The sequence below is a fragment of the Sylvia atricapilla genome, unplaced genomic scaffold, assembly GCF_009819655.1.
Source record: "Sylvia atricapilla isolate bSylAtr1 unplaced genomic scaffold, bSylAtr1.pri scaffold_94_arrow_ctg1, whole genome shotgun sequence".
In the NCBI taxonomy this organism is placed as follows: Eukaryota; Metazoa; Chordata; class Aves; order Passeriformes; family Sylviidae; genus Sylvia; species Sylvia atricapilla.
In genome coordinates, this window is record NW_027077175.1 from 1 (window position 1) to 24,340 (window position 24,340).

The window sequence follows — 24,340 nt, forward strand, 5'->3', positions numbered from 1 at the left end:
CATGGGTCTCACTGTGGTGAGCACCCCAGAGGCACCCACAGTGTGCCATGACAAGTATGAGGGAATGATACTCAGGTGCAGCATTATAGGTGAATAACAAAAGAAGTGGTAGTGCCAGTGCAAGCAGAAATATGTTACATGCTCTTAAGTGAAGCAATTTTCAGTTACATATTCTTCTCTGGAGTTTCTTGAAACACATGAAAGATCTTTCTTGCCCACTCAGCAACATTCAGTCATCAACTGGCTCATTGCTGGTCTTTGCCACCACAGAAAATGCCTCCCTTGTATTGCTGAGATTGGCAACATGCAGTGATGGCAGTCACCAGCACTGTGGAATATGGCAGCGGTGTATCTGGATTTGCATTTAATGCAGAGGCTAAACAAATAGCAGAGAGCAGTGCAGCACTGGCCAAAGATGACCATGGGCTTTCATCTTGTTCTTCCCCAGCTTTGAGCAGCTGTGCATTAACATTGCGAATGAGCACCTTCAGCAATTCTTTGTGCACCATGTCTTCAAGCTGGAGCAAGAGGAATACCTTGCAGAGCACATTGACTGGAACAACATTGACTTCACTGATAACCACCAGACTCTGGAAGTCATTGCACTCAAGCCTATGAATATCATCTCCCTCATTGATGAAGAGAGCAGGTTCCCAAAGGTAAATTTCTGGTTTTACTTGTAATGCCTGGCTTTGCACACAGCTCACAGGTAACACTTGGGTTTAGACACACAAAAGTGTAGAAGTGGTTTCCAGATACATTAAGAGAGGCAATATCTTCTCCCCATAGATGCTTCTTTCAAATTAGCTCACTCACTGCTTCACTTTCTCCTAGAGTGTGCTCTTCCTGGTGCCTTGCTGTAGAAACTCTTACAGCTGTTCCAGACAGAGAAGGAAGGAGTCTGGATCATTTTACAAGAGCTTCTTAGGAAATCTTTGAAATAATTTATTGTTTGAGTATTGTTCTGCTGTTGGTCTGGGCTGCAGCTTGCTCTTCTTTCCCCTTGCTGACAGACATAATTGAGCAATGTCACCATTGTAAGGAACTGAAGGGGATCTACAAGCCTGGCAGCTAACCTTGGTGCCTGGAAGGTCATAAACAGATAATTTTGAGCACCATCACAGAGCAGGTACAGAATAAGTTGATTAGGGCAAGGGCCCTGCTTGGGATCTCCTTCTATGACAAGGTGACTTGCTTAGTGTATGAGAGAAAGCCTGTGGCTGTTGTCTGCCATGATTCTGTGATTCTGTGGAATGTTATTCTGCAAAGGCCAGTCATCTCAAACAGAAGATCAGAGATGAAAGTAGCATCTGATGTCAGACATCCCTGTAGAGCATTTTCATAGTCTGCAGAGCATGATGAGGCTAAACTGGAGTGTTGGTGCAGGAATCAGATGACAATGGAGGGTGTCCAGAAAAGCAAGCCCCTGCCTCAGCTCATTTATAGTCCTTCAGGTAACTTTGAAAGGATCAGTACAAGCAGACAGCTTTCCCCTTTTTCCCTAAGAAGAGAGGGTGTTCCACACCATCAAGAAAACACATTTTCCATGATTCCCAGAGCACGTGACTTCTGAGAGCACAGCCCCCACTGGCCTGGGCGCAGGCCAGTGCACAGAGCTCACATGGCCCACGAGGGGATGGCATCATGATGGCACCCCTTGAAGAGAAGCACCCAGCTGACTGCCTAGCCCCTGAACTCATGGTCTGGGCATGCTGACTGGGGAGTGCAAGAAGAACTGTGCCTGCCCAGGAGAAGGAGGAGGCATCCCTTACAGCTTCCTGGGTAGGAGGGCATGAGAAGGTTGTTGGGGGGGCTTTGCTTGTGAGGTCCAAAGATCTGCTAAATTCTCAGCCTGGGGATGTTAGTAATGTTATGGGGACTTGTGTACAGCCCTAGAACACCAGGCTCTGTTCTTGATGGTGTGTCCTGTCATGATGCCAGAGGTCTGTGTAAAAGGGGAGATGCTTTTGGTACTACCTTTCTTCAGATCTACTACACACATAAGGGCAGAATTCGAGCTTTTGTTATCTCTAAGCACCATTTCTGTTTGTTTACTGAGCACAGGCCAGTGCTGGGGACAATATGCTTAAAATCTGCTTAACCATTTTTTACCTATATTTATTTCTAGGGCACAGATGCCACTATGCTTATCAAAATCAATTCCCTCCATGGTAAAAGTAAAGTTTACATCCCACCTAAGAATGTTCATGATACCAAGTTTGGCATCAACCACTTTGCTGGGGTTGTCTTTTACGAATCAAAAGGTGAGCCTATCTCTGCTGGATACAGAGGGTGAAGGGAAGGGCATGACCTGCCCTGGATATGAGGCTCTGCAGGGTAGTGTTGATCTGAAGTTGATCAGGAGGTCAGAAGGATTACTCTAAACCAATCTGCAAGTTACTGTAAATTAAGTGGATTTTAAGTAGGCAGAGTGGTGCTAGAGCCAACAGGCTGCAGAGGTGACAGGCTAATTCTGTTTCCATCCTATAGATTTCCTGGAGAAAAATCGTGACACACTGAGTGCTAATGTAATGCAAGTGGTCCATTCCTCCAAAAACAGATTCCTGAGAGAGATTTTCCAGGTGGAAACAACCCCACCTAGTCTGGGACGTGGAACCATTCGGCATCTTGGATCTGACCAGGTCTACAAGGTTGGCTTACTGGCACTGTCTTGCAGAAACAACTCATTTCTCCTGCCTTCCATAAAGATCTGGCTCTTCTTGATCTCCTCTTTCTTTTGCGCTGTCTCTGCAAGTCCCTATCTTTCATTCAAATGTTTCTGCCAAGGGGCTGCAGGAAAAGTCAGTTTGGTGTTCATGCTGTAAAGAAGTGCAGTGTCAGCCCTGTCTCTCCCAGGTCTGCATCCCTGGACATCTGTAGCCACGCCTGCAGGTTGTTTCAGAACCGTGAGTCATGATGCTCCCCATGTGTTATCATCAACTGGACATCACTGTGACACAGTTCACAGTGGGTCATTATCACAGACTCCACTGTGCCCTGGGTCTGTGCCTAGTAAAAAAGGGTGTGAAGTGCATGGCCTAGAAAAAGTGTGGGGCACGGCTCAGTTCTCTGTCATGCTCCACTTCCACATACTTTGATTTCTGAACATTTAGCTATGTAGTGTCGCCACTATGTGAAGGTACTTTTGCTTTTGCTTGTTCACATCTTTGAGTTTTCCTGTCAGGATACAGAACAATCAGCTTGCTGTCTTACCTGTTACCTGTCTATTCTCCTGGCATGGTTTTCTGATCTTGTCCTTTCTTCCTCTGTCTTTGTCCCAGTGTGGCTTTCTGCTGTCCAGAACACCTGGCCACGGACAGGTAAACATCCTGGGGGCAAAGAATGTCAGAAGTGGTATAAGCAGTAACAGATAACTGGCTTAGCATCTCTTAAATGCTGTGAATACCTCCAGATTAAATATCAGGTGTATTTACATTGCTTTAATGCTCTAATGAGTCTTGTCCCTATAAATAAGGCTGTGTTATTGAAAAAAGCAGTACAGCAGCATGTCAAGAAAGGAAATACCAAATGTGGGCTACCCCATGTCAAAATGCACAGAAATAAATAGGTATTTATTAAATATCCTATAAAATAGGATATAATAAATAAATAGGATCACCATTGGGAATCCTAAGAAGCAGGCTACAGGAAAGAATAATGAATGATGTGCCAGAAAGCACTTTTTTGTCTTGAAGCCTCAGAGTTCCTTTCCTGACACACCACAACAAAGAAAAGTCACCATTACCTCAAAAATTCAGCTTTAATAACGTTGCGTGTGAGATCATGAGGGCATGGGCTTCAGCCTTGTGTGGCAATCCCACTGATAGTATAGCAGAAAGACCTAAGGTCTGAGAGTGAAAATCACTTACAGTAAAATATGTAAAGTTGTTATTATACCCACTTCGGGTGCTTGCTAGCCCTAAGATGCATCGTGCTGCAATGAGACATTCCCAGGAGCTCTTTTCCAAAGACACAAATGATTGATCACTGGAGGGCAGCCTTGCCCTGTAGCTAAGCAGAGGGTGGAAATCTGAGTATTCAAAAGGGCACTTTTGACATAAGAACAGCAGGATGAGGTATCCTAAAGATTATGGAAGTGAGGAGAGTCACTGGACTTTAAATTATTCACTTTGAAAAAATTCCAACAACCCCACAATGGACCAAACCCCCCAAAAAACAAACTAACAAACCAGCCAACTGTGTTGTGCTGCAATGATCAGCTAATGGCCTGTACATAAAAAACAGTGGAGTCCTTTTGTTCCTTGGAATCTGTACTGTTGTCACTGTAATTTATGTGCCCATACTGAGATGTAGAAACTTAGGCCTAATGTGATGATTTGTGCGAAAAAGACAGGTGGAATGTGCTGTTACACTATACTACAGTAAAGTTTACCTTTTTACTGCTTACTGTAGTATTAATGAGCAAGGTAATCAGCCCTCGTAATCCCTAAGGAATGGGCTGTTCTGGATTGTTAGCATTCCTAGCTATGATGGCAGCAAAACATCTGGCCTGGAGTTTATTCCTGCTTTGGGAGTGGCTGTTTCTCACCAAGCTTTCAGGCACACTCCCAGAAAGCACAGCTTGGCACCCAGGCCCAGCACTAAACATAGCCTTGGTTGGAAGAGGACAGGTGCATGTGGGCTCCTGTGGGTGGAATTCTACCACAGCCACCCCTACTGCTAGAACTTAGTGCCCAAGCAGGTGAAAGCACTTAGTGGGGGGTTTCTTTACAAGAATAAATGCAAATTAATAAGGTGCAGATGACCAATGTCGCTCCCCCGTAGGTAAATACTTTTTTCCTGGTAGTTGTCTGATACTGTTACATTGTATAAAATAGAAAGTTTATTAACTGGCCTCTGAGAGTGAATGATGTTGCAGGCAGCATGTGCTTTCTCTTCCCAGGGCATGGATACCGCCAAGCGGCTCTCAACACTGGGAGGACAGTTCAAGCAATCCCTGGAAAAAACTAATGAAAATCCTTGAGCAGTGCCAGCCATACTTCATCCGCTGCATCAAACCAAATGACTACAAGAAACCACTGGTAATGTTCTAACAATACGAAGTCTTGCCTTTGGTAAAGTTTGTAATGAGAAAAAGCTCTTAGTTGCTGTCTAACATCTTATAGCTGTACTTGGCTGCATCCAAGAAGAGTTGGAGTACAGGGTATTCCTGAAATAAACATAGTAGGAGGATACAGCATTGTAATTTACAAAAACATCTCAAAAAGCACCATAGAGTAATGGATAGCAAAAAAGCACACAGGCATATTCCTGAGTAGAGTTAGAGACACCTTTTCAGTAAATATAAAGACAAAACTGAAAAGTCCTGTAGCCTCTCAACATAGGAACAAACAAAAACCATTAGGATCAACAATGATGATACTATGAATAGCCTGAGAGAGGAGAGCTGTTGGAGTTTGTGAGAAGGGTGATTTGGCTTATTCTGATGTACCAGGAGGAGTCACTTTGTCATAAGGACGTGGCTGGAACTCGGGGGATTTCAACCCGGTTCTTCTCCAAAACCTTGTACGATGTTGATCAAGCGATTTAAAAATTTTTGAAGCATTGCGTGTGGTTTAGTAAGCCAAGTTTTAATCTCTGATAAGATTAAACAATAATAAGAGCAGCATGCCTGCTGTGCTTTGCATGGTGTGCCCAAAGGCCTAAGTTGCTAAGGCAGCTATTCACACTTGCAAAACTGTATGATCAATTCACTGTTCATCTGAAATTGCAGTTCTAGAATGAAAAATAGTAACCAGATTGAAGTTAACAGACTTTCTACTGCTGACGAACACAAAATTGAAGACCCTCTGGGGTGACTTGCTTATGCTTGTAATGAATTAATTTAGTGCACTGAAATAAAAATACAATTTAAAAAAGCATAGCAGGCCATTTTTCAGACCCTCTGAGGCTGGAGGTTAATAGACATGTTCTGAGGGATACTGCACATGTACCTTTTTTCAGTGGTGAGTCTCCTCCTTATCTGCTTTCCCTTTCAGTTGTTTGATCGGGAACTATGTATCAAACAGCTGCGATATTCAGGGATGATGGAGACCATTCAGATCAGGAAAGCTGGGTACCCAGTTCGCTACAGCTTTGAGGAGTTCTTTGAGAGATACAGAGTTCTTCTGCCATGGTCTCTTCGACAACAGGTATGTAAGCAAAATATGGTTTAAGGCTAATCTAACTTTTCCTTCTGAGGCTTTAGTCTTTCCCACAGCAGAAAGTTCTTGAATTACTGCTGGCAGAGCTGAGAGAGCCAGAGCTGAGAGAGCTGTCAGCACAGGAGATATAATCACAGGAACTGTTATCACAGTAATTATAGCTAAATAGTTAAATAGTCTCTTCAACCTTAGCAGAAAATGCAGAGTTGCTTTGAAGTCCAGCTGTCCTTGGCCTGCTCCACACAGACATCCCAGGCAGGGTAACATCCCGATTCCCATTGCCCTCAGATGGTTTTTATCTGTGATCACACATTTCTCAGGTCTCTGATGTCCCCCTTACACCTTGACTCTGGAATGTTTGGTCATGCAATCATGTTCCTCCTCTTCCTGACCATTTGAGCTGAACCACTTTCATTCATTGTACTGTCAGGCCAGAGGTCTACAAGACCTCATCTGTTTCTGTTCTTCACCCTTTGGAATGCAGGGCACTAGATCCTTGCATAGTACAGCTTCTGTGTTTCACAGCCAAGCCCTAACATCATGATGCTTTTGCACATCAGCTGAAGAATGATACTCGACAGAGCTGCATCAGCATCTCCGAAGCAGTGCTGGGCAAGGGTGAAGGCTGGCAAGTTGGAAGGACCAAGATTTTCCTTAAAGTAAGTAAAAAGGACAGGTTATTGTCTTTTCTCTTGAAAGACTGGATGCTTCAGAGTACAGCTTGGCCTGCTTGTGCAGGAGTGGCAACCAGGGAGAACTGGTTGTCTTACAAACTCACTCTTGAATCTGAGGGTGGATCTTTGTTCTTGAAAGCCAAAACACTCAATGGAGAGGCTTTGGTGTAGGAGAGGCTGATCTTGTTTCTGTGCTACAGTGTTGCAGCTAAAACAGCATGGTGCAATGTAGCGCAGCATAAAAACGAACAGAATACCAGTGCACTGTTGCAGAGGACCACCTTGCCTGCAGCATACTCCCAGCTGAAAACAGTCTTGCTGCAGGCAGATTCTTGCTTGTTTATGACTATAGCTAGACCAAGTCTGCTTAGGTGGTGTGCACTCTTCCTACTGGAACCCTATAAATGCATTTCAGTCACATTATGCAATGTCATGCTGATTTGGGGCCTCTTTCAGATCATGTATCCCATTTCCAGAGGTTGTAGGTGTGTCTGCTAAGCTGGTGTGTCCACACTTTCTTTTGACAGGATCATCATGACACTGTGTTGGAGCTGCAACGCCAAAATATACTCGCAGATAAGGTTCTTCTTATCCAGAAGGTGATGAGAGGATTGAAGGACAGGTCAGTGATCTTATAGAAGGGAATTTGCTTTATTTTGAAGTAATTAATCTTTGTGGTGCAGCTTAACACACACTGTGCAGCATTTCCAAGTATGAAATGTATCAGTCTATACCTTCCACCAGCCCTAAATTTCATGTTCATCATGTAACAATGCACAGTGTATCTATGCAGATGTTGGAAAAATATTTGTTTTGGCTCAGTTTTGTTATTTTCATGATGTTTTTCAAAATGCAGGGCTGTAGCATGTATAAAAAGGAAGGTTTGAAAAGAGGACTTGCTCTTAGTATTTTTAGTGAACAGTAGACATCTGGAAAGCAGGGAATCCCCATGGAATTTGTGCCCTTCTCAGAGCTACAAAAATTCTCTTATTTAGGACAATGCTTTGATATGATATTGATAAGAATTGATAGAAACTAATTAGTCCTTCTCTTTGCCAAAGATGCTTAATTCTTGCATTGTGTCTGGTTTAGTTTGAAATATCTTCAGAAGTGAAATCAATCACTGTCAAATAAATGTTTGTCCTTACTAAATGTTTTACATCATTATTTGTACTCATGGATCTTCTATCCCCTTAATCAGAGCCATGATATAGGACTAAGTCTTGGTTTGGTTTAGAAATACTCTTGATCATAGTGAAGGAAGAACTAAAAAAATATGACACAAATGCCCCAAAACTTTCCTCTTTATTTCAGACTCTGCCTGCATCCAACAGAGTATCCAAACCAAAAGCTTCACCTTGTTTTTACTTTTAACCCATCAGAGCTATGTGCTGCTTTTCCAGCTGCAGTGTGACAATTTGTACCATGGGAGGTTTATCTTGCTCAGATGGGCTCTTTGTCCTGGCAGCAAAACACTGGGGAGAAAGATGGGAAGTTAACTTGTCCAGTCTTGATGTGAGGGGTTTTCAGCTCTTATAGAGCACTCTGACCACAACAGTTAATTTGGTCTGTAGGTGCTGTGAGTATTTTTGCAGCAAACAAGGCTGACATCAGACTGTGTACATCCCATACAAGGAAAAAGAAGCCACCTTATTCTTACTACTGTCATAAGCAGCAATAGAGATAACCTATTTTTTGTCACCTCATGTGTCTGTCTGCTTAGGAAGCAGTTCCTGAAACAGAGGAAGTCTGCTGTAGCCATTCAGTCAGCCTGGAGAGGCTACTGCTGCCGGAAGGAATTCAGAATGGTAAGATGAAGGTGCATCAATGAATATATATTTGTGTGTGTTTATATATTCTGCCCTGCCAGACTGAGTGAAGTATTAGGAATCAAGATATTCTCAACTGAAGGGAGACTAGACAAGATGAGAGGGTGTAAAGTCCAAGGAGGGCTCTGGGACCTCTCAGGGCTTGCCAAACCTGTGACATTTCTGCTTTTTGGTGAAATAGGAACCCAACTCACCTTTGGCAGGCCTGGCTCCAGAGACCTGACATATAAGTGATACCACACTACTTATAGTCAAAAACACAAGCCTAGCCTTTGTACATTATTACCATGCTATGAGCAAAGTGTCTTCTGCAACTGCTGCAGGAAAACTGAGAATTTGTAAAAAATTACCAGAAAAGTCTGATAATTATTAATTTTAAAAAAATTAGTAATATTAAAAGTATAAAAATAATTTAAAATCTTTTAAATTTTGCCAGGGGAAGTTCAGATTCAGATTAGATATAAGGAAAAAAATTCACTGAAAGAGTAGTCAGGCACTGGAATAAGTTGCCCCAGGGTGGTGGTGGATACCAACCATCTTGGGAAGTGTTGAAGAAGCATCTGAATGTGGCACCTGTGGCTATGGTTTAGGGGTAGTTATGGTGGTGCTGGGTTGACAGTTGGACTAGATTTGAAGGTCTCTTCCAACCTTGATGATTCTCTGTGATTCTGTGTGAAAAATATTGGCTGATCTTCTATAAATGGCACATTTTCTGGGTAAGGAAAACTGAGGGCACTTACAGATGATGTATTTGTGTGGCAGGGATTATAATTATTATTATTATATCCCATACAACCCATTTGAGATGGGCAGGAGGAGAAACTGCCCGTTTCAGTCAGAAACATTCTTTATTCTGCATCAGTGATGCAATTCCTTTCTGACTGATTGTTCATTTCTTTCCATTCCCTTGGCTTCATTTCTGTTCTGCTCCTTCTCTTGTTGTAATCCCAGGCTACCATTGTCACTTTCTGGAGCCACTCCCTACAACAGATCCCCCAAGTAACTCTATATACTAGTTTTAAAGGCCTATTACTGGCAGTAAACAAAGCATAAAGGGTAATATTACATTAGCCACTTCCAGTGTCTTTACCCTTGTTGCCTTCTACTTGTCCCAGCTGACATGCCAACCCATGTCGATGGCTTGGAACCATAATGACTTCTCCTTTGTGCCCCACCCGCAGGTGCTGCTGGGCTTTGGGCGCCTGCAGGCCCTGTACCGCAGCCGGCAGCTGGCCCAGCAGTACGCGGCCACCCGGGCGGCGGTCATCAGGCTCCAGGCCGTGTGCCGCGGTTACCTGGTGCGCCGGAAGGTGGCAGAGCAGAAGAAAGCCGTGTGTGTCATACAGGCATATGCAAGGGGCATGCTCGCTCGCCAGACCTACCGGAGGATAAAGCGGGAGGTAATGCTCACAGATGCCTCGTGAACACGTTGTTTCTGTGAAATTCCGACAGAGATTTTATCACCAGCAAGTGTTGCCTTAACGTGGCATTGGGTGTGGATATTCATTTTGGGGTATTTTATTTTGAACTCTTGCCAAGTACAAAAGCAGAGTGTTAAGCAGACTGACCTTGTTTACATTTGCTTTATGTGATTGTTATCATGGATCAAAACTTCACTGACACAGCTGCAGTGGCTTTGACAGAAGGGAGGAAAGATCTGTGTGTATCAGCCAGTCCTGCAAGGGGAGATCAATTTCTACAGCAGGGTCTGATAATGGCACTCAGGGATCCATTCAGAAGGGAATCCTAACACAGTGTGTCTTGGTAGGTGCTACCAGCCCTTGGCAGTCCATAGCATATGACAGGTCTCTCCCTGATTTCCTTTCTACTAATGCTGTACAAACAGGACAAAGCCAGTTTGCAGATTTCTGCCTGTGGCCTAATCCCTAAAATGCCAAATCTTGAACTAAGCCTGTGTTGGGACAAAGTCCTGGTGTGGACAGTTTGTTAAAGACAGAAGGGAGTTGGCTCAGCAGTTGTACAAACAGTCACAGAATAGTCCTGTTGTCCACAGAATAAGCTGGAAGCCAGGAATATCCACTTGAAAGAAGATAAACATCTCATCCAAGCCTTGGGACCACTGAAAGCAAGGGAAGAAGCTGTCAGATTACAAGAGGTAGGTATGCTGGTGGAGGAACCCTGGCCAGCATTACCTAGCTCACACCTGTGGACTTGCTCAAACCTCTGAGCACTGCTGTATTTAAAGAAAGAGAAGACATAGTTGTAACCCTATTTGTAATGATACTTTGAAAAATATAACAAGGGAAACACATACACATTTCTGACTGCAGCGTAAGCTGGCACTTTAGCCAAATATACCCAACACTATTACAAGTCTCTTGAAACGAAACATTTCAAAATTTTAAATATTGTGCGGGTTTCTCCTGTTAGAAATTCTGTGTTTTTCCTGTATTATCTCTGGTTGATTAAATTCTTGAATAATTCCACATCATTATCAATAGGCCAACAGTCCATTAAGACAGCTGTAAGAGCAGGGCCCTAATGCTGATGTGCCAGATCTTTGTCACTGTTTGACACAAGCAACATTTGACTCCCTGTTTCAACACTGCACTGGCAGGGCTGGACCTCACAGTCACACATCTTTGTAAAAGTCTTTCATCTTCATACCCCTTCAGTCTAGCAGAATGATTCTCATTCATGATGTTCCTGTTCAAGTCATGCCTATTTCTGTGTTTAAAGGAACGCCTACCAACTCAGGAGAGAGAGGAGGCAGAAGCACGACAAAGCAGGAATGTGCTTGCCAATAAACCAACAAATCATGATGTTATCAGCGACCAAGAAATGGTGGACAAAATTTTTGGGTTTTTACCTTCTATGATTGGAGGCCAAGAAGGACAGGCTCCTCTGGGTTTTGAGGTATGGAGCTGCAGACTGGCAACGGGTCATGCTTATCCCTTGTGTAAGCCCACAGACTGCTGGAATTCCACCAGTGGTCAGTTCTGTTTAATGAACTTCTGTACAGTGAAAGAATCCCCCAAATTCGTCATCCAGTCACTAAGGCATCTCTTGCAGAGGTGAGGTTTTGGTCACATGCAATTTAGGGACTATATAGCTTCAAACTGCACATTTGTTTCTTTGGTCCAGCCAAACAGTGCCACCCTCTGCATTTTGGCAGCAACCTCATGCTCTGCTGACACTGCTCTCAGTGACTTTCTGCCTGAAACAAGCTGAAAGTTCATGACCCAACTTATACTATATTCTTGAAAGCAGAGTTTGGGATATACTTGTCCTGATAGCTGTGGAGGTTGGAATTTTGTAGGAAGAGGTGGGCAGAATGGAATGGTATGGATAAGTACAGGATGTGAACAGTAACACCTGGACTTTCCATCAGCAGTATTCTTGCTGAGGACCAAGACAGGAAGACCATATGGAATGAATGCATCTTAGAAGGACAAGCTCAGAGTTCAAATGATCTGTTGGTAGCAGCTGTAAATGGCTTTGGGTTTAGTTGGAAAATTCTGGAAGACCTACATCCAAGAGAAAAAAAAAGCAAAACTAAACATAAGAATATCAGAGTTCAGAAAAAGAAAATATGCTTCTTCCTCATGTTCTGCACAGGACTTGGAAACAAAGCCTAACAAGCTGGAGGAAGTGGACCTGGACATGGTTCCCATGAGTTTGGAGCTAGAAGAGGAAGCGCATGGTTTGGAAGAGTACACCTTCCCCAAGTTTGCAGCTACTTACTTCCAGGGGTCTTCTACACATACCCATATCCGGAGACAGCTGCGGCACCCACTACTCTACCACGAAGACAAGGACAACGTCCTGGTATCTTGCTCCTTGTTGTTCATGATGAACCTGCTCTCTCCACAGCCCTGGCTTTATGGGTCCCCTCATCCCTGGGTCCTGGTTCTGGCACAGCCCTGGGAACCAGAGACTCCAGAGCTAAGGAGATAGTCCTGAGCTCTTATATTGAAAGCAGCAGTTCCCATCAGCATATTTGGGCATTTTGCTGGCAGGCACTTCCCACAAACACCTGCATGGTGCAGGATCTCTGGTCACCTTTGTTCTTACTCAAAGAGGGAACTCAGAGGTGTGTTTTGACTCCTCCAGACATCCTTTGGGGACAAAAATGGACTGGAGAGAAGCAGCATGAAAGCTTATCCATATCTCTGCTCTTGTTAGGGTTCCTGGTCTGTGAGATAGGACAGAAGGGGGAGTGCCAGGCCTCCAATTTCCCATTGAACCAGAGGGGGATTGAGGAGGGTGTTTTCCTTGATTCTAAGCAGCCTGGCAGAATGGAAGACCCTCTCAAGAACTTTGCTATTACTTGGCTTTCTAGTTCTGGGCATGAAGGGTCCTGGCAGACTCCACTCCACTGCTTATCTGTCCAGGTCAGCAAATGTAGAGTGCAGTTCAGCCAAGGTTTCTCCACCTCCCTCCAGCCACAGCATACCTCCAAGGTGCCAGTAAAGGGAATGGTGAGGGCTCAGCAATCACAGAGGAAATCTGACCTTCCCACCAGAGCTGTACCCTCTTCCTTTAGCAGGAAAGTGTTGTGTGTTGCTGTCTTATTGTTTGGTATGAAACTAAACTCTTTGTGTAGGTAGCCAAAGGAAATGGGAATTTTAATTTGGACTGGGTAAAGGAAGAAAATGCTTTTAATCTAAACAGGCAGAAATGGCATGGAGCCATTGGTCCTGTTGGCATTGTCTGACTGTCCTTTCTGCTACTATAGGCTTCTCTAGCTGTGTGGGTGATCATCCTGAGGTTCATGGGGGACATGCCAGAGCCACAAATGTTTGCCAAGAGTTCCACCACCAAGAGCAGCTCCGTGATGACACAGATATATGACACACTTGGCAAGAAAAGCCAGGTCCAGATGAGGAATGACAGCCCAAATGTGGTGAGACAAGCAGGCTATGTTTGTGTTTTCATTTGCTTTCCTTGGTTTCTCTGCTGTTCTACCAAGAGGGAGATAAGCAAAAAAACTCTTTCATGCTACTGTACTTGAAATGCTAGAAGTGCAAAAGGGCACCAGTCAGTCCTGGCAGGACACTCAGCTCCTGCTGGCAGGAGAGGAAAAAACAAAAACATCTTCACTTGAGCATCTTTCTGCCCTTAATGGATCATTCTTGCTGTGCATTAAACTGGTTTCCTATAATGGTAATGTGTATTACAGAGAGAAGGCAGAAGGGATAACAAGATTTCCAAGGGGATTTCATCCCTGAAACTGAAACGGTCATCCAAACTGACAGGGAAGGTAAGAGGTGGAAATAAATTGCTTCCCTTTCTTCTTGCCTGAAACCCTGTCTTCACCTTCTAACAGATGTTATGTAAGCAACCTCCCAGCTGAGAACTTGTTCCCCTGCCAAGCCAGGGCAGCCCCTTTGTGGGATACCTGGTGCAGTGTTCTTTGGAAACAATCCCATGTGCATTGATGTCATCTGTTTTCTGGCAGAGAACACAGGGAGAGATTTATTACTGAGAATTGTTGGCATTACAGAACAGCTTGCCCAGAGGCCTGAGCAGACTGAGAACCATGTGCTTAGGGCTGTACAGGACAGTACAAGAAAGTTCTCCTAGCCAGAGATAGTGCTGTAACAGCACATTTAATGAGTTACCTTGAGAGGGAAGAGGGCAATATGGCCTGATTCTCCTGCATTGAGCAGAGAGAGGTTTAGCCAGAAAGACAGACAAAGAACATCTCTTATTTATGGGAGAGGTGCCTGCTAAGAGGGGACATTTCTAGAGCACTCTGGGATTCTACTCTGTTTCTTTCAGGTGACAGATCAGCTACGAAGTGGAGAAGAGGCTTTCCAAGAGGACATCTCGATCTCTCAGAGACCTATGTCCAACCTAGAAAAAGTACACTTCATTATTGGCAATGCAATTCTGCGTCCTGCCATCAGGTAGGAAATTTGTACCTCCTTCCTAGGGCCAGATGCCCATGACATCAAGGAAATCCAGCATCCTTTCTCCATAGTCCTGGAGAATGACTCCCTTACTACCTTTTCTGGTATTTTCATGTTGCAGTTTAGGCCAGCTGCCTCAATGTTTGGCTTTCTGAATACCCCACAGGTATGGAAAGGGGAAGAGCTCAGGGCTGTGACTCAATAACACTTGAAGGTGGAGCACTGCCCTAGAATGAGGGAGAAGAGTCACTCAGAGGAGTAAGAAATATGGAGTTAATGTATACTAAGTGGATGAAAGGTTTCCCAGTAGCCTCTTTTTGAACACTCAAGCAATGTCTCCACATCAGAGACAGTCGAAGGTCTGGATTGCTGAGTAGTTTATCAGACACTAAGGAGAAATCCTGACCACAAGCAATGTGAGGCTGGACCTTAGGCCAAGCATGGTGTGAGGATGGCAGAAGCTCGTTGATTCTGACCTGACCCCATGAATCTTCTCCTTTGTTTTATCCTAAGCATTTTCTGCAACAAAGCCCATAGACAGAGGCTGTGCCTTGACCTCAGTCATGGGGTGCATTCCTCTCTCCACAATCACTTTGTTTCATGCTAAAACAGATTCTCAGCAGGAAAATAATGCCTTCAATCTATATATCAGAATAGCCGCAGGCTAAGTACCTATATCTTCAGTTTGTTTCATCAAATGTCTTATCAGGGAACAAAAACCTCCAGCTTAGGTCCTCTCACATCAGATTTGACAAATGTGTGTTCCAAGAGTCTAGAAAAAATAAAGATGATTTTTTAATAACAGTTTTATTTGTATGCAGATTTTCCCATCTGTTTCCCTTAGATCCTTGCTGCAGTAACTTGCAGTTTCAGAAATTTACTCTGAAGCACTCCTTTCTCCATTTCTGTACAAGATTAACTCCAAGTTTGTATATAAATACATAAATATATAAATATATAGATATAATATTAAGCAGGGTGTCCCCCATCCTTATCCCCAAATCCACCTACGAGCAGACAAGAGCCATGAGCTACAACCCACATGCTGTAGAGAGCTCTGAGCAAGTTACACATCTAGACTTTTGGACAGCAATGCCATTTCACAGCTGGATGACTCAACAGTTGTTTTTCCTGCACAGCCCCTTGCTTCTCACAGAAGTTAATTCAGCATGGGAATTGCACTTGAGCTGCTGAGTAAGAAGGGGTAGCAAAAAGTCCTAAGCATGCCTGGAGCCTTTTCCATAACAAAGTTATTTCCTGTGGTGCATTACGGGTGATATTCTAGCTTATGTGGTTGAACCTAGCTCAGATCTACTTCATCATGCTGCAATCCTGCAAAGCTTGCAATTGAAATCCAGCCAAAGACAGTTCAGACAGTGAATTATCTGTTGCTCTCACATGTTTCATTACAGAGATGAGATTTATTGCCAGATTTGCAAACAACTCACTGAAAACAGCAACAGGAACAGCTATGCTCGTGGCTGGATCCTTCTGTCACTTTGCCTTGGCTGCTTTCCTCCTTCAGACACGTTTGTGAAGGTACACTGCTGACCTTTCCTACAGCAGCTCACATGCCTCAGCTGAGCTGGTGCGTTGTGTATTTTGATGTTTTGATGCTGACAGCTACATAAAATGTTAGGCTTCCAGGGCAGCTGGTGCTGTGGTTTCACAGAAACTTTCTCATCTCATATGCTTAACTGGGAATTTAAAGAAATTACTGCTGCGTTCACATTTAATTTTTTTCATTACACATCATACACTCTGGATTCTGTTGTTAATCATAGCTCTCATTTTAGATTGTAATCTGCAAGGGATCTGGCAAATTTTAACCTCTCCAATTCTGCCTTTCCACCCAAAGACAACCAAAAGGTGTCTCCAGTTACAACCCCAGTGATTAAATATATTCAGGAGACCAGTATAAAATCACACCCCCAAGTTTTATCAGTCCTTACCCAATATCTCTAAACCCTAAAAAGTCCAATAGATACTTGGACTTTTAAATTATTTATTAATTTCCAAGTTTAAATGGATGATAAATCCACTTCACCACAGGACAAAACCTCAGCCTGTGGCTCCAACTTGACACAAGGTATCCTCCTAGATCTGAGAAGCAAACAGGATCCATGGATGTGCATGAAACTTCAACCTTGCTTTACTAACACCCCAGTTCAAATGATCAAATATCAAACAGATATTCATAAATGCTGCTAAATGGACACTACCTGGAACAAACCAGTCACAAGCCATAGGCATATTTTGACACTAGTCTTCATTCAAAGACGTGGAACCATGCAGAATTAATGAAAGACGTGACCATACCCTACCTCTAGGAATATTCTTAATCATTAAAACAACCAGGTGAATGACCCATGCTTGCACTAAATACAGACATGTAAATACGAGTCTGTGTCATCAAAGAGCCATACAGACTCCAAAAGCTCAGTTTATCCAATTCATCTCTTCAAATATCTAATCTTAATCATGGGCTTCAGTTGATATTGCCAGAGAACTTGGTAAAACTAAAAGTACTGATTATCATTAGACCTAATCTGCCATAAGCCCTCTTCCCAGCTCTTCCATTCTTACAGCATGTCATAAGACTTCAGGCTCTTGGATTGAAAACACTAACTCTTGCTCTAACCTAACCATAAGAATAAAGTCTCCATTACTCATGTAGTTAAACATGGTGGATAGACCGACACAAGTCTTCTCTCCCTTTGGACTGAAAGTTCTAAAGAATGAATGAAAATTAAGTGTCTCAAGCCTCCTTTTTGAAGACATTAATTCCAGCCCTAATCTTTAATATTTTCTGGTGAACTGAAAGCTAATGGATAACTTTAATCTAGTGTATCAGCTGCAGAAGGTTTTTAATGTTTTCTGTGGTATAATATTTCCTAACTCCTTCTCCTGCTCTGTGCATGCAGTACCTGTTGAATTTCATCCACCACGGGCCCACGGGCTATGCTCCATACTGTGCTGAGCGTCTGAGACGCACCTACAGCAACGGGGCCCGGACTGAACCTCCCAGCTGGCTGGAACTTCAGGTAGCAACTCCCTTTTGGCTTAATTATATTGATCTGGGACATTTTATACTGGTTTTTGTAAGTTATACTACATGCACTAACCTGTAATAGCAGATGTTCCTAAATCCAATCATGGAAATCAATTGCACAAGGGGAGTGAAGACCAGCCACCTTGGTCTGGGCAGTTTCTTGGATACACCTCTTCTGGCTATTCAGTTACCCTAAATTCAGAAGAATATGTAAGCAGCAGCAGATTATCTGCAGGGAGATACCTCTATTCACTCAGGAACCACAGGCCAGAAACAACCTCCTGAGGTTTCCTCTTGAGGAAAGCTCTTACTGTCACTTTTGGAAAGAACTGAGCAAAGCTTATGCTTTTAAAATGAAAGGAAGAAGGGGGTATGATGGTGCTATATTGTCCTCCATTTCCTTTAAATGTCACCCTAGTAATTAAAAATCACATCCCCCCCTTTCAAGTGAAGACTTCAGTTCAATTCCTCTCTAAATCTCAGGGACCCTATTCTTTAACACACATCTTCCTGGGCAATGTACTTGCTGCAGGCCATTTCTCCACTGATGTACGTAAGGCTGTTCCCAAAAGTCATCAGGACAATTGTGGCTCATGAAAAGTCTATCAGTTGGCACTGTTATGTGATTATCAGCTCTCCTGCACTGTGGGGAGGAGAAAACTTGAGTCCAGTGCTGCTTCAGGGATGTAATTTGTATTTATGACTCACCATGTTTTGAAGAAACTGTGTGGGTGTTGGAGATTCACTTTAAGATTGTTGACCAGGTTGTACAGGGTGTGGAGCTCTTAAATCTAAATGCCTTCTTCATTCTTCAGAAGAAAGTAAAGTTTGCCCATAATTTTTTTTATCTCATTTAACTCTGATTTACAGGCAACAAAACAGAAGAAACCCATTATGTTTAATGTCACCCTCATGAACGGACAAAGCATCACTACTCCTGCAGACTCTGCTTCCACTGCCAAAGAAATCTGTCAGTTCATAGCAGATAAAATCAAACTGAAGGATGTCTTTGGGTTTTCACTCTACATTGCTGTGTTTGATAAGGTAAAGTGTAGGAAAATAGAATGAAAGCTCCCTTCTCTTTCTGTGGAGTTGCTGCTGCCAGCCTCACTGAGGACTCCTTAATTCTGGAACATCCTCAACCCAGTCCTGCACTAAAACCAAATCAGTTCTCAATCCCAGCTGAATCTCAAGTCCTGATAATCCTATTCTGCCTTTCTGTTGGCTCATCACTCAGCAATTATTGCTGCAGCCCTGTAAGGTTTCCTTTGCCACATAGCTGACTAGTAAAAATACATCCACTTACCACGTACAACTTGCACGTTCATCTGCTTACCTTTCTGGAGTTTTTCTTGCTGTCGGGAGGCCAGGAGCATTGTGCTTGTTGCCCTTGAGGCAGAGCAGGCGTGGCAGTAAAGGCAGTGTCCCTGTGTGGCAGGTGTGGTCGCTGGGTGGGGGCCGGGACCACGTCCTGGACGCCATCTCTCAGTGCGAGCAGCTGGTGAAGGAGCGGGGCACACACGAGCGCCACGCGCCCTGGCGCCTCTACTTCCGCAAGGAGATCTTCACCCCCTGGCACAGCTCCCGGGAGGATCCTGTCAGCACTGACCTCATTTACCACCAAGTCATCCGTGGCATTCGATTTGGGGAGTACCGCTGTGAGAAGGTGGGTCTCCTGATTCATCCTCCTTACGAGACAAAATTATATTAATGCTTCCTACCTTAAAAAGCAGGAATATGAACTAAGTTTATAGTGGTTGTCATCAACCCTTCCCTTCTTAATGAACAATCCCTGTCCAGGTGATTGTGCCAGCTGTCACACTGGCAGCTCTAATCAATATTTTGTCCTTCCCTGCAACTTTCAGTTCATGTGGGAGCTTGGAGGCATGTCCAAAGGGGCAAACTGGGTCGTACTTTAAAATATCTTTGCTAATAATCCCTCTGGTGTTGTGATTGTGTAAAGTTCATCCCTCCTTATGCTGGGTGACTATTAAGAGTTATCCAGACAAAAATTGAGAAAACTCCATTCCTAAATGGCTCAAAGGTTGAAAGAGGCTATCTAGCCTTTGTGACATCTTTCTAGACCTCTCTTAATGGATTGTTTCAGGAGGAAGATTTGGTGGAGATAGGTGCAAAATATTGTTATATCCAATTTGGAGATACCATCCACAATGAACTTGTGCAGAAGGTGCTCCATGACTGTATCCCAGTAAAACAGCTGAAGTCCAAGCCCCTGGAAAAGTGGGTGAGCCTTATAACCTATGCACATGCTAAGGTAAGAGGTTTGTCAGGCACTGCTGGGTAACCACTCTTGAGCACCAGCTTCTGCTTCTTTCACCCTTTTCATTTATGAATAGTCTGTTGGGGAAGAAGGAAAACCAACTCAGTTTGAAGATCCCAAATTGTCCATTAGGGCTGGGGGAGCAGAAAACCTTTTCACTCACACTTCCATATGAAGAGCAAGGGGGAAGAATGAAAAAGTACATTTAAATCTCTGAATAGAGTAGCTTTTAAGGCTCTATTTTCCATCTGAAAACCACATCAGGACTGGCATGGGATGGAGTATTGGGTTTGATCTGGAAATGGATTACCTGAATTATTTCCATGGCATCCAAGGTGTGTTAGACTCTGAACACATCAGCAGGGATTTGAGGGAAATTTGGAATCCAGATGCCTGTGGGCACTTTTAGCTGCATGTGGGTCCCTGGACACTATTCCTGACTTACTTTCTCCAAGTTCCCTTGACACCAGTAAGAGCAGAGGATTGTTGGGATCTCTGGGAATGGGCTTGTTCTTTATTATCTGCAGGTCATGCAAACCAGATTTTACTGAGAAAAACCTTGGGTGTGTTTTTTTCCTGCAGGCCCCATACACTCAAGACCATCTTTCCTCTCAGACTGTGAAGGAGCAACTTGTAGATTTTGCTCGCTTTCAGTGGCCTTTGCTTTTTTCCAGATTCTTTGAAGTCACTAAGTTTTCAGGTAATACCTAGAGCCTGGAGGTACAGGATGGATATAAGATCAATAAGAAAGTACTTTTAGAGCATTGATAAGGATTTTTTTTCTGTATTTTCAGGACCCAGCTTGCCTAAGAACCACTTCATCATTGCTATAAACTGGAAAGGCATCTGTTTCTTGGATGAGTCAGAAAAGCGGCTCCTTGAGCTGACTTTCCCAGAGATAACTGGCATCCACACCAACAGGTGAGAGCCCCAGAAAGACAAGATCAGAAGATGGCATCTCTTCCATACTCAGAAAGGGTGTACCTTCTCTGCCACCTCCTTAGGTGATTTGATCTGTTCCTGGAAAGGTGGTTTAAGCTATGTCTGGGAAACAGAAAGGGAAAAATGAGCAGCCTGTAAAGGAAATACTGAAAGGACTGTATCCTTCCAGCTGGTGTAAAGTGATCCTGTTCAGTCAGAAAGGTGTGAGGAAGCACAGACAGGCATTGAGACAAGAATGACCCAAATAACTGACATACTTAAGCCATTGTCTGTTGTGCATGGTGGGAGTTCACATACTTCTTGAGTGTCATGGACCAGAATAAGATCACTGAGAAAAGCAGTTAACCACTGCTTGCTCATGGCACACATCTTGCATCAGGTCACTTGCAGAAAAGGGTCTTACATACACAAAAAAACCCCCTGTGAGGACTGCCAGAGATTTAATTAGTTGTCAAGTTACTCCAAAAGAAGGGTGTTCTTTTGTCTGTATGGAAGCACTTTTGTACAAAACATGATGAAGTCCAGAGTAAAGCTGAACCACTTCAGTCCTTCACACCTACGAGATCATGGGAAGGCAAATTAGGAACTACCAATATTCACTGTAAAGGAGTTATCTGCAAGGAGGGGTGGGTGCCTTGGTTGTGTTTACAGATGGGTCTGTAAGTTTTTCGGATGTTCTGGTAACAAATTGTTCAATAACGCATAGGGCAGTGAAGTCATTCGGACAGAGTTGCACTCTCATCACGCTTCGTGGTGAGGAGTTTGTTCTGACATCTGTAAACAGCGTTGTCATTGCTGAACTGGTGGTGATGTTCCTGGAAGAACTGAAGAAAAGATCGCAATTTGCTGTGGCAATGCATGAGAAAAAATCCCAGGGTAAGTCTCATAACTTTTCTACAGGGTGGGGAAGAAATCACGAGAGAATCCCACAACTTGTTTGAAGGTGCTCAAAGAGGAGAGAGAGAACTTCATCAAGAGTCCCTTTGCTCCTGGGGGGGAATGCATCAGCACAGCAATGCTGAGCATAAGGCAATGGGATTCAGTACCTTTGCTCACAAATAACCTTTCCTTCCTTATATATTTTATTTAGATAGTATAGTGTCCAGGAACTCAGCTTGTTTATAGTAGGAAGTTGGATCTGGGCTCTCTGGAAATATTTTGCAGAAGAATTTCACAGAGGCAGTAAACTGGAATTTTCTGTGGAATACAGGTGGCTCAAACAGACATACATGTTTAAAATGTAAACATTAACTTCAGCTACTTACAACTGCTGAGTTCCTTTCCATGCTTTGCTGCCAGTCTAGACACAAAGTCAGCATTCATATGAATGAAACTGAGTTCTGCCATTGCCCTCAGTGGATCAAAGTCAGGGTGTCAGAGGAAACAAAAATGATTGCTCTGAAGTGTTACTGGAAAATTAGCCATATTTACAGAAATCACTTTCTACTGCTAACTGAATCCAGACCTTCGAGAAATACAGTTCCCTTGTCTTTCACATTGCAATCCCTTTGCATTTTCTCAGAGTGTCAAGCCTGAACAGTACACCCTTATTCTGTTTTCCAGAAGATCCTAGCATCCTGTCCTTCAAGAAGGGAGACTTGCTAATCTTCACCGAAGACAAAGACAAAAGCCTGGATGCAGACTCTGGCTGGATCTGTGCCCAGAATGAAAGGACAGGCAAAACAGGGAATGTATTTTTGGAAGACATCTACATCATTCCTTCTCTCACAAAACCCTCTAGTCAAGTGCTGGTAAGGAAAGCTAAGCACTCCCTGTGAAAAGACTGGAAGAAGATAAAAATGTTAATATGGTTGAATGTATAACTAGAAGATAAATGTCCCTCCAAAGTCAGAAAAGTTTTATGCCTCCCGTTGAAACAAAGCATTTAATTCTGTTCTGTCTGAAAACAAAACTAAACCTAGCCCAGACTCTAAGGAGAAGACTGGAGCTGCACAAAAGCAATTACTTAAAAAACCCCCAAAATCCAGTCTATTCACCGTGGGAGATTTCAGTGCCTGGAACTGATAGCAATGAAGGGGTATGGGCGTGCAGTTGAATTTTCCTGCATTCATTTTGGGCTTGAGTGGTGATCACACTATGCCTCAAGAGAACTTCTGGGTGCAGCAGGTTACTTAAAGAGAACATGGTCTTTGAGGGAGCCAAGGTTTCTCATTAATGCCTCTGCTAATAATTTTGTCTTCAATTTCGAGAATTCAGTATTTTGGATCCTGTGCTAACAGGTAAAAAGCAGAAAAACTGGTGGCAAAACACACTAGAGAGAAGCAAGTGCATTGTAAAACATGTGTTGTGCTTTGGATAATCACATACATTTTAATGCCTACTACTGTTACATCTGTGTAAATTGCTTCTTTGGGTTGACTATTCCCAGGTGTTTCTTGAATCTCTGGAGATGCTGCTTTTGAGACAGGTCTCAGGCAGCACAGAGACATACCTGCACACATACCTGACAGTGAGTGCAGAGGCCTGTCTCCATGTGACACCTTTATGTGGCTGTGTTATTCCAGAGTTTGCTGCTGATGTCTCCAGACCAGAGGAGGACAGCTTCACAGAACTCCTTCATGGAGGAACCTGATGAAGAGGATATCAAGGTGAAGCCTTACACCCTGGAGGAGTTCTCCTACGAACACTTCAGGTGAAGCTCTCTGTGTAGAGAACACCCTAGAAAAGTTCTTGTTGATCAGTAATCCTTAAAGCCTATTATGTAATGGCATCTCCCACTTCTGATTGGGTTTCTTCTTTTTGTTCTCTGTAACTGTAACTTTGGATATGCAGAGATTCTGGCACATGGCACTACTGTATCTTAAGTCTGCAGAAATGTGAAGGAGAGGGTAGAAGAACCCCAGCTGGACTGGCTTGTTTCAGCAGGCCCTGTTCTTACTTCTCACCCCTTCTTCAGAGACTAAGAGGAAAATTAGTTTTCTAAAAACCCCTTTTCTTTTTGCAAACCTCCTACCTTCTGGATATACAGGAAACTTCCCTGCTCTTGCTGACCTACAGAATCAAAGGAGATCTGAGATCACTGTTTTGTGAAAGAATAGGTCTAGAGATACGATTTTGTGATAATGAACTCCTTTGTTCATAGCAATACTGATCCAGTAATTTTGTATTGCTTGCACTTCTCTTCATTCAGGACTCCTGAGAAGGAATCCATCAGCAAAGCGGTTCTTCAGAAATCTCGTGGGCACAGTCAACTGTGGGCACATTCTAAGGAGCCTCTGAAACAGCCATTGCTGAAGAGAGCATGCACAGACCCTGATCTTCGGGATTTGGCCTGCCAGGCCTTCATTGATATCCTTTCTTTGGGATATGTGAGCACTAAGGAGAAGGAAGAGTTAGCTAGATCCACTAAACTACCTTAGCCACCCTACAGGGTGTTTGCATAAAAATGGAGCAGACCAAATCTGTTTCCCTTGCCTACAGAGGAAATGTTCCTATTTCCTCACAGAACTCCACAGCTACTGATGGCTCACATAACTAATAGTGTGGCTTTAGGAATGAGAG

The 24,340-nt window shown here is 43.5% G+C and overlaps 1 protein-coding gene across 1 annotated transcript in view; it reads left to right on the plus strand.

Annotated features, from left to right (window-relative positions):
- Window positions 1-448: 448 nt before the first annotated feature.
- Window positions 449-24,340, plus strand: part of LOC136375124 (unconventional myosin-VIIb-like) — a gene marked incomplete at its 5' end in the record, with an annotated part of 35,556 nt that continues 11,664 nt past the window's right edge. Inside the window, 27 exon segments of the mRNA XM_066340483.1 lie at window positions 449-659; window positions 2,129-2,264; window positions 2,491-2,651; window positions 4,904-4,963; window positions 4,965-5,042; window positions 6,000-6,152; window positions 6,725-6,823; window positions 7,366-7,460; window positions 8,562-8,646; window positions 9,849-10,067; window positions 10,682-10,783; window positions 11,368-11,544; window positions 12,247-12,456; window positions 13,367-13,534; window positions 13,811-13,891; window positions 14,413-14,540; window positions 15,956-16,082; window positions 17,468-17,587; window positions 18,466-18,639; window positions 19,034-19,261; window positions 19,703-19,870; window positions 20,459-20,576; window positions 20,671-20,797; window positions 21,525-21,694; window positions 22,382-22,569; window positions 23,344-23,471; window positions 23,970-24,127. Coding sequence (XP_066196580.1) covers window positions 449-659; window positions 2,129-2,264; window positions 2,491-2,651; window positions 4,904-4,963; window positions 4,965-5,042; window positions 6,000-6,152; window positions 6,725-6,823; window positions 7,366-7,460; window positions 8,562-8,646; window positions 9,849-10,067; window positions 10,682-10,783; window positions 11,368-11,544; window positions 12,247-12,456; window positions 13,367-13,534; window positions 13,811-13,891; window positions 14,413-14,540; window positions 15,956-16,082; window positions 17,468-17,587; window positions 18,466-18,639; window positions 19,034-19,261; window positions 19,703-19,870; window positions 20,459-20,576; window positions 20,671-20,797; window positions 21,525-21,694; window positions 22,382-22,569; window positions 23,344-23,471; window positions 23,970-24,127 — 3,869 coding nt within the window.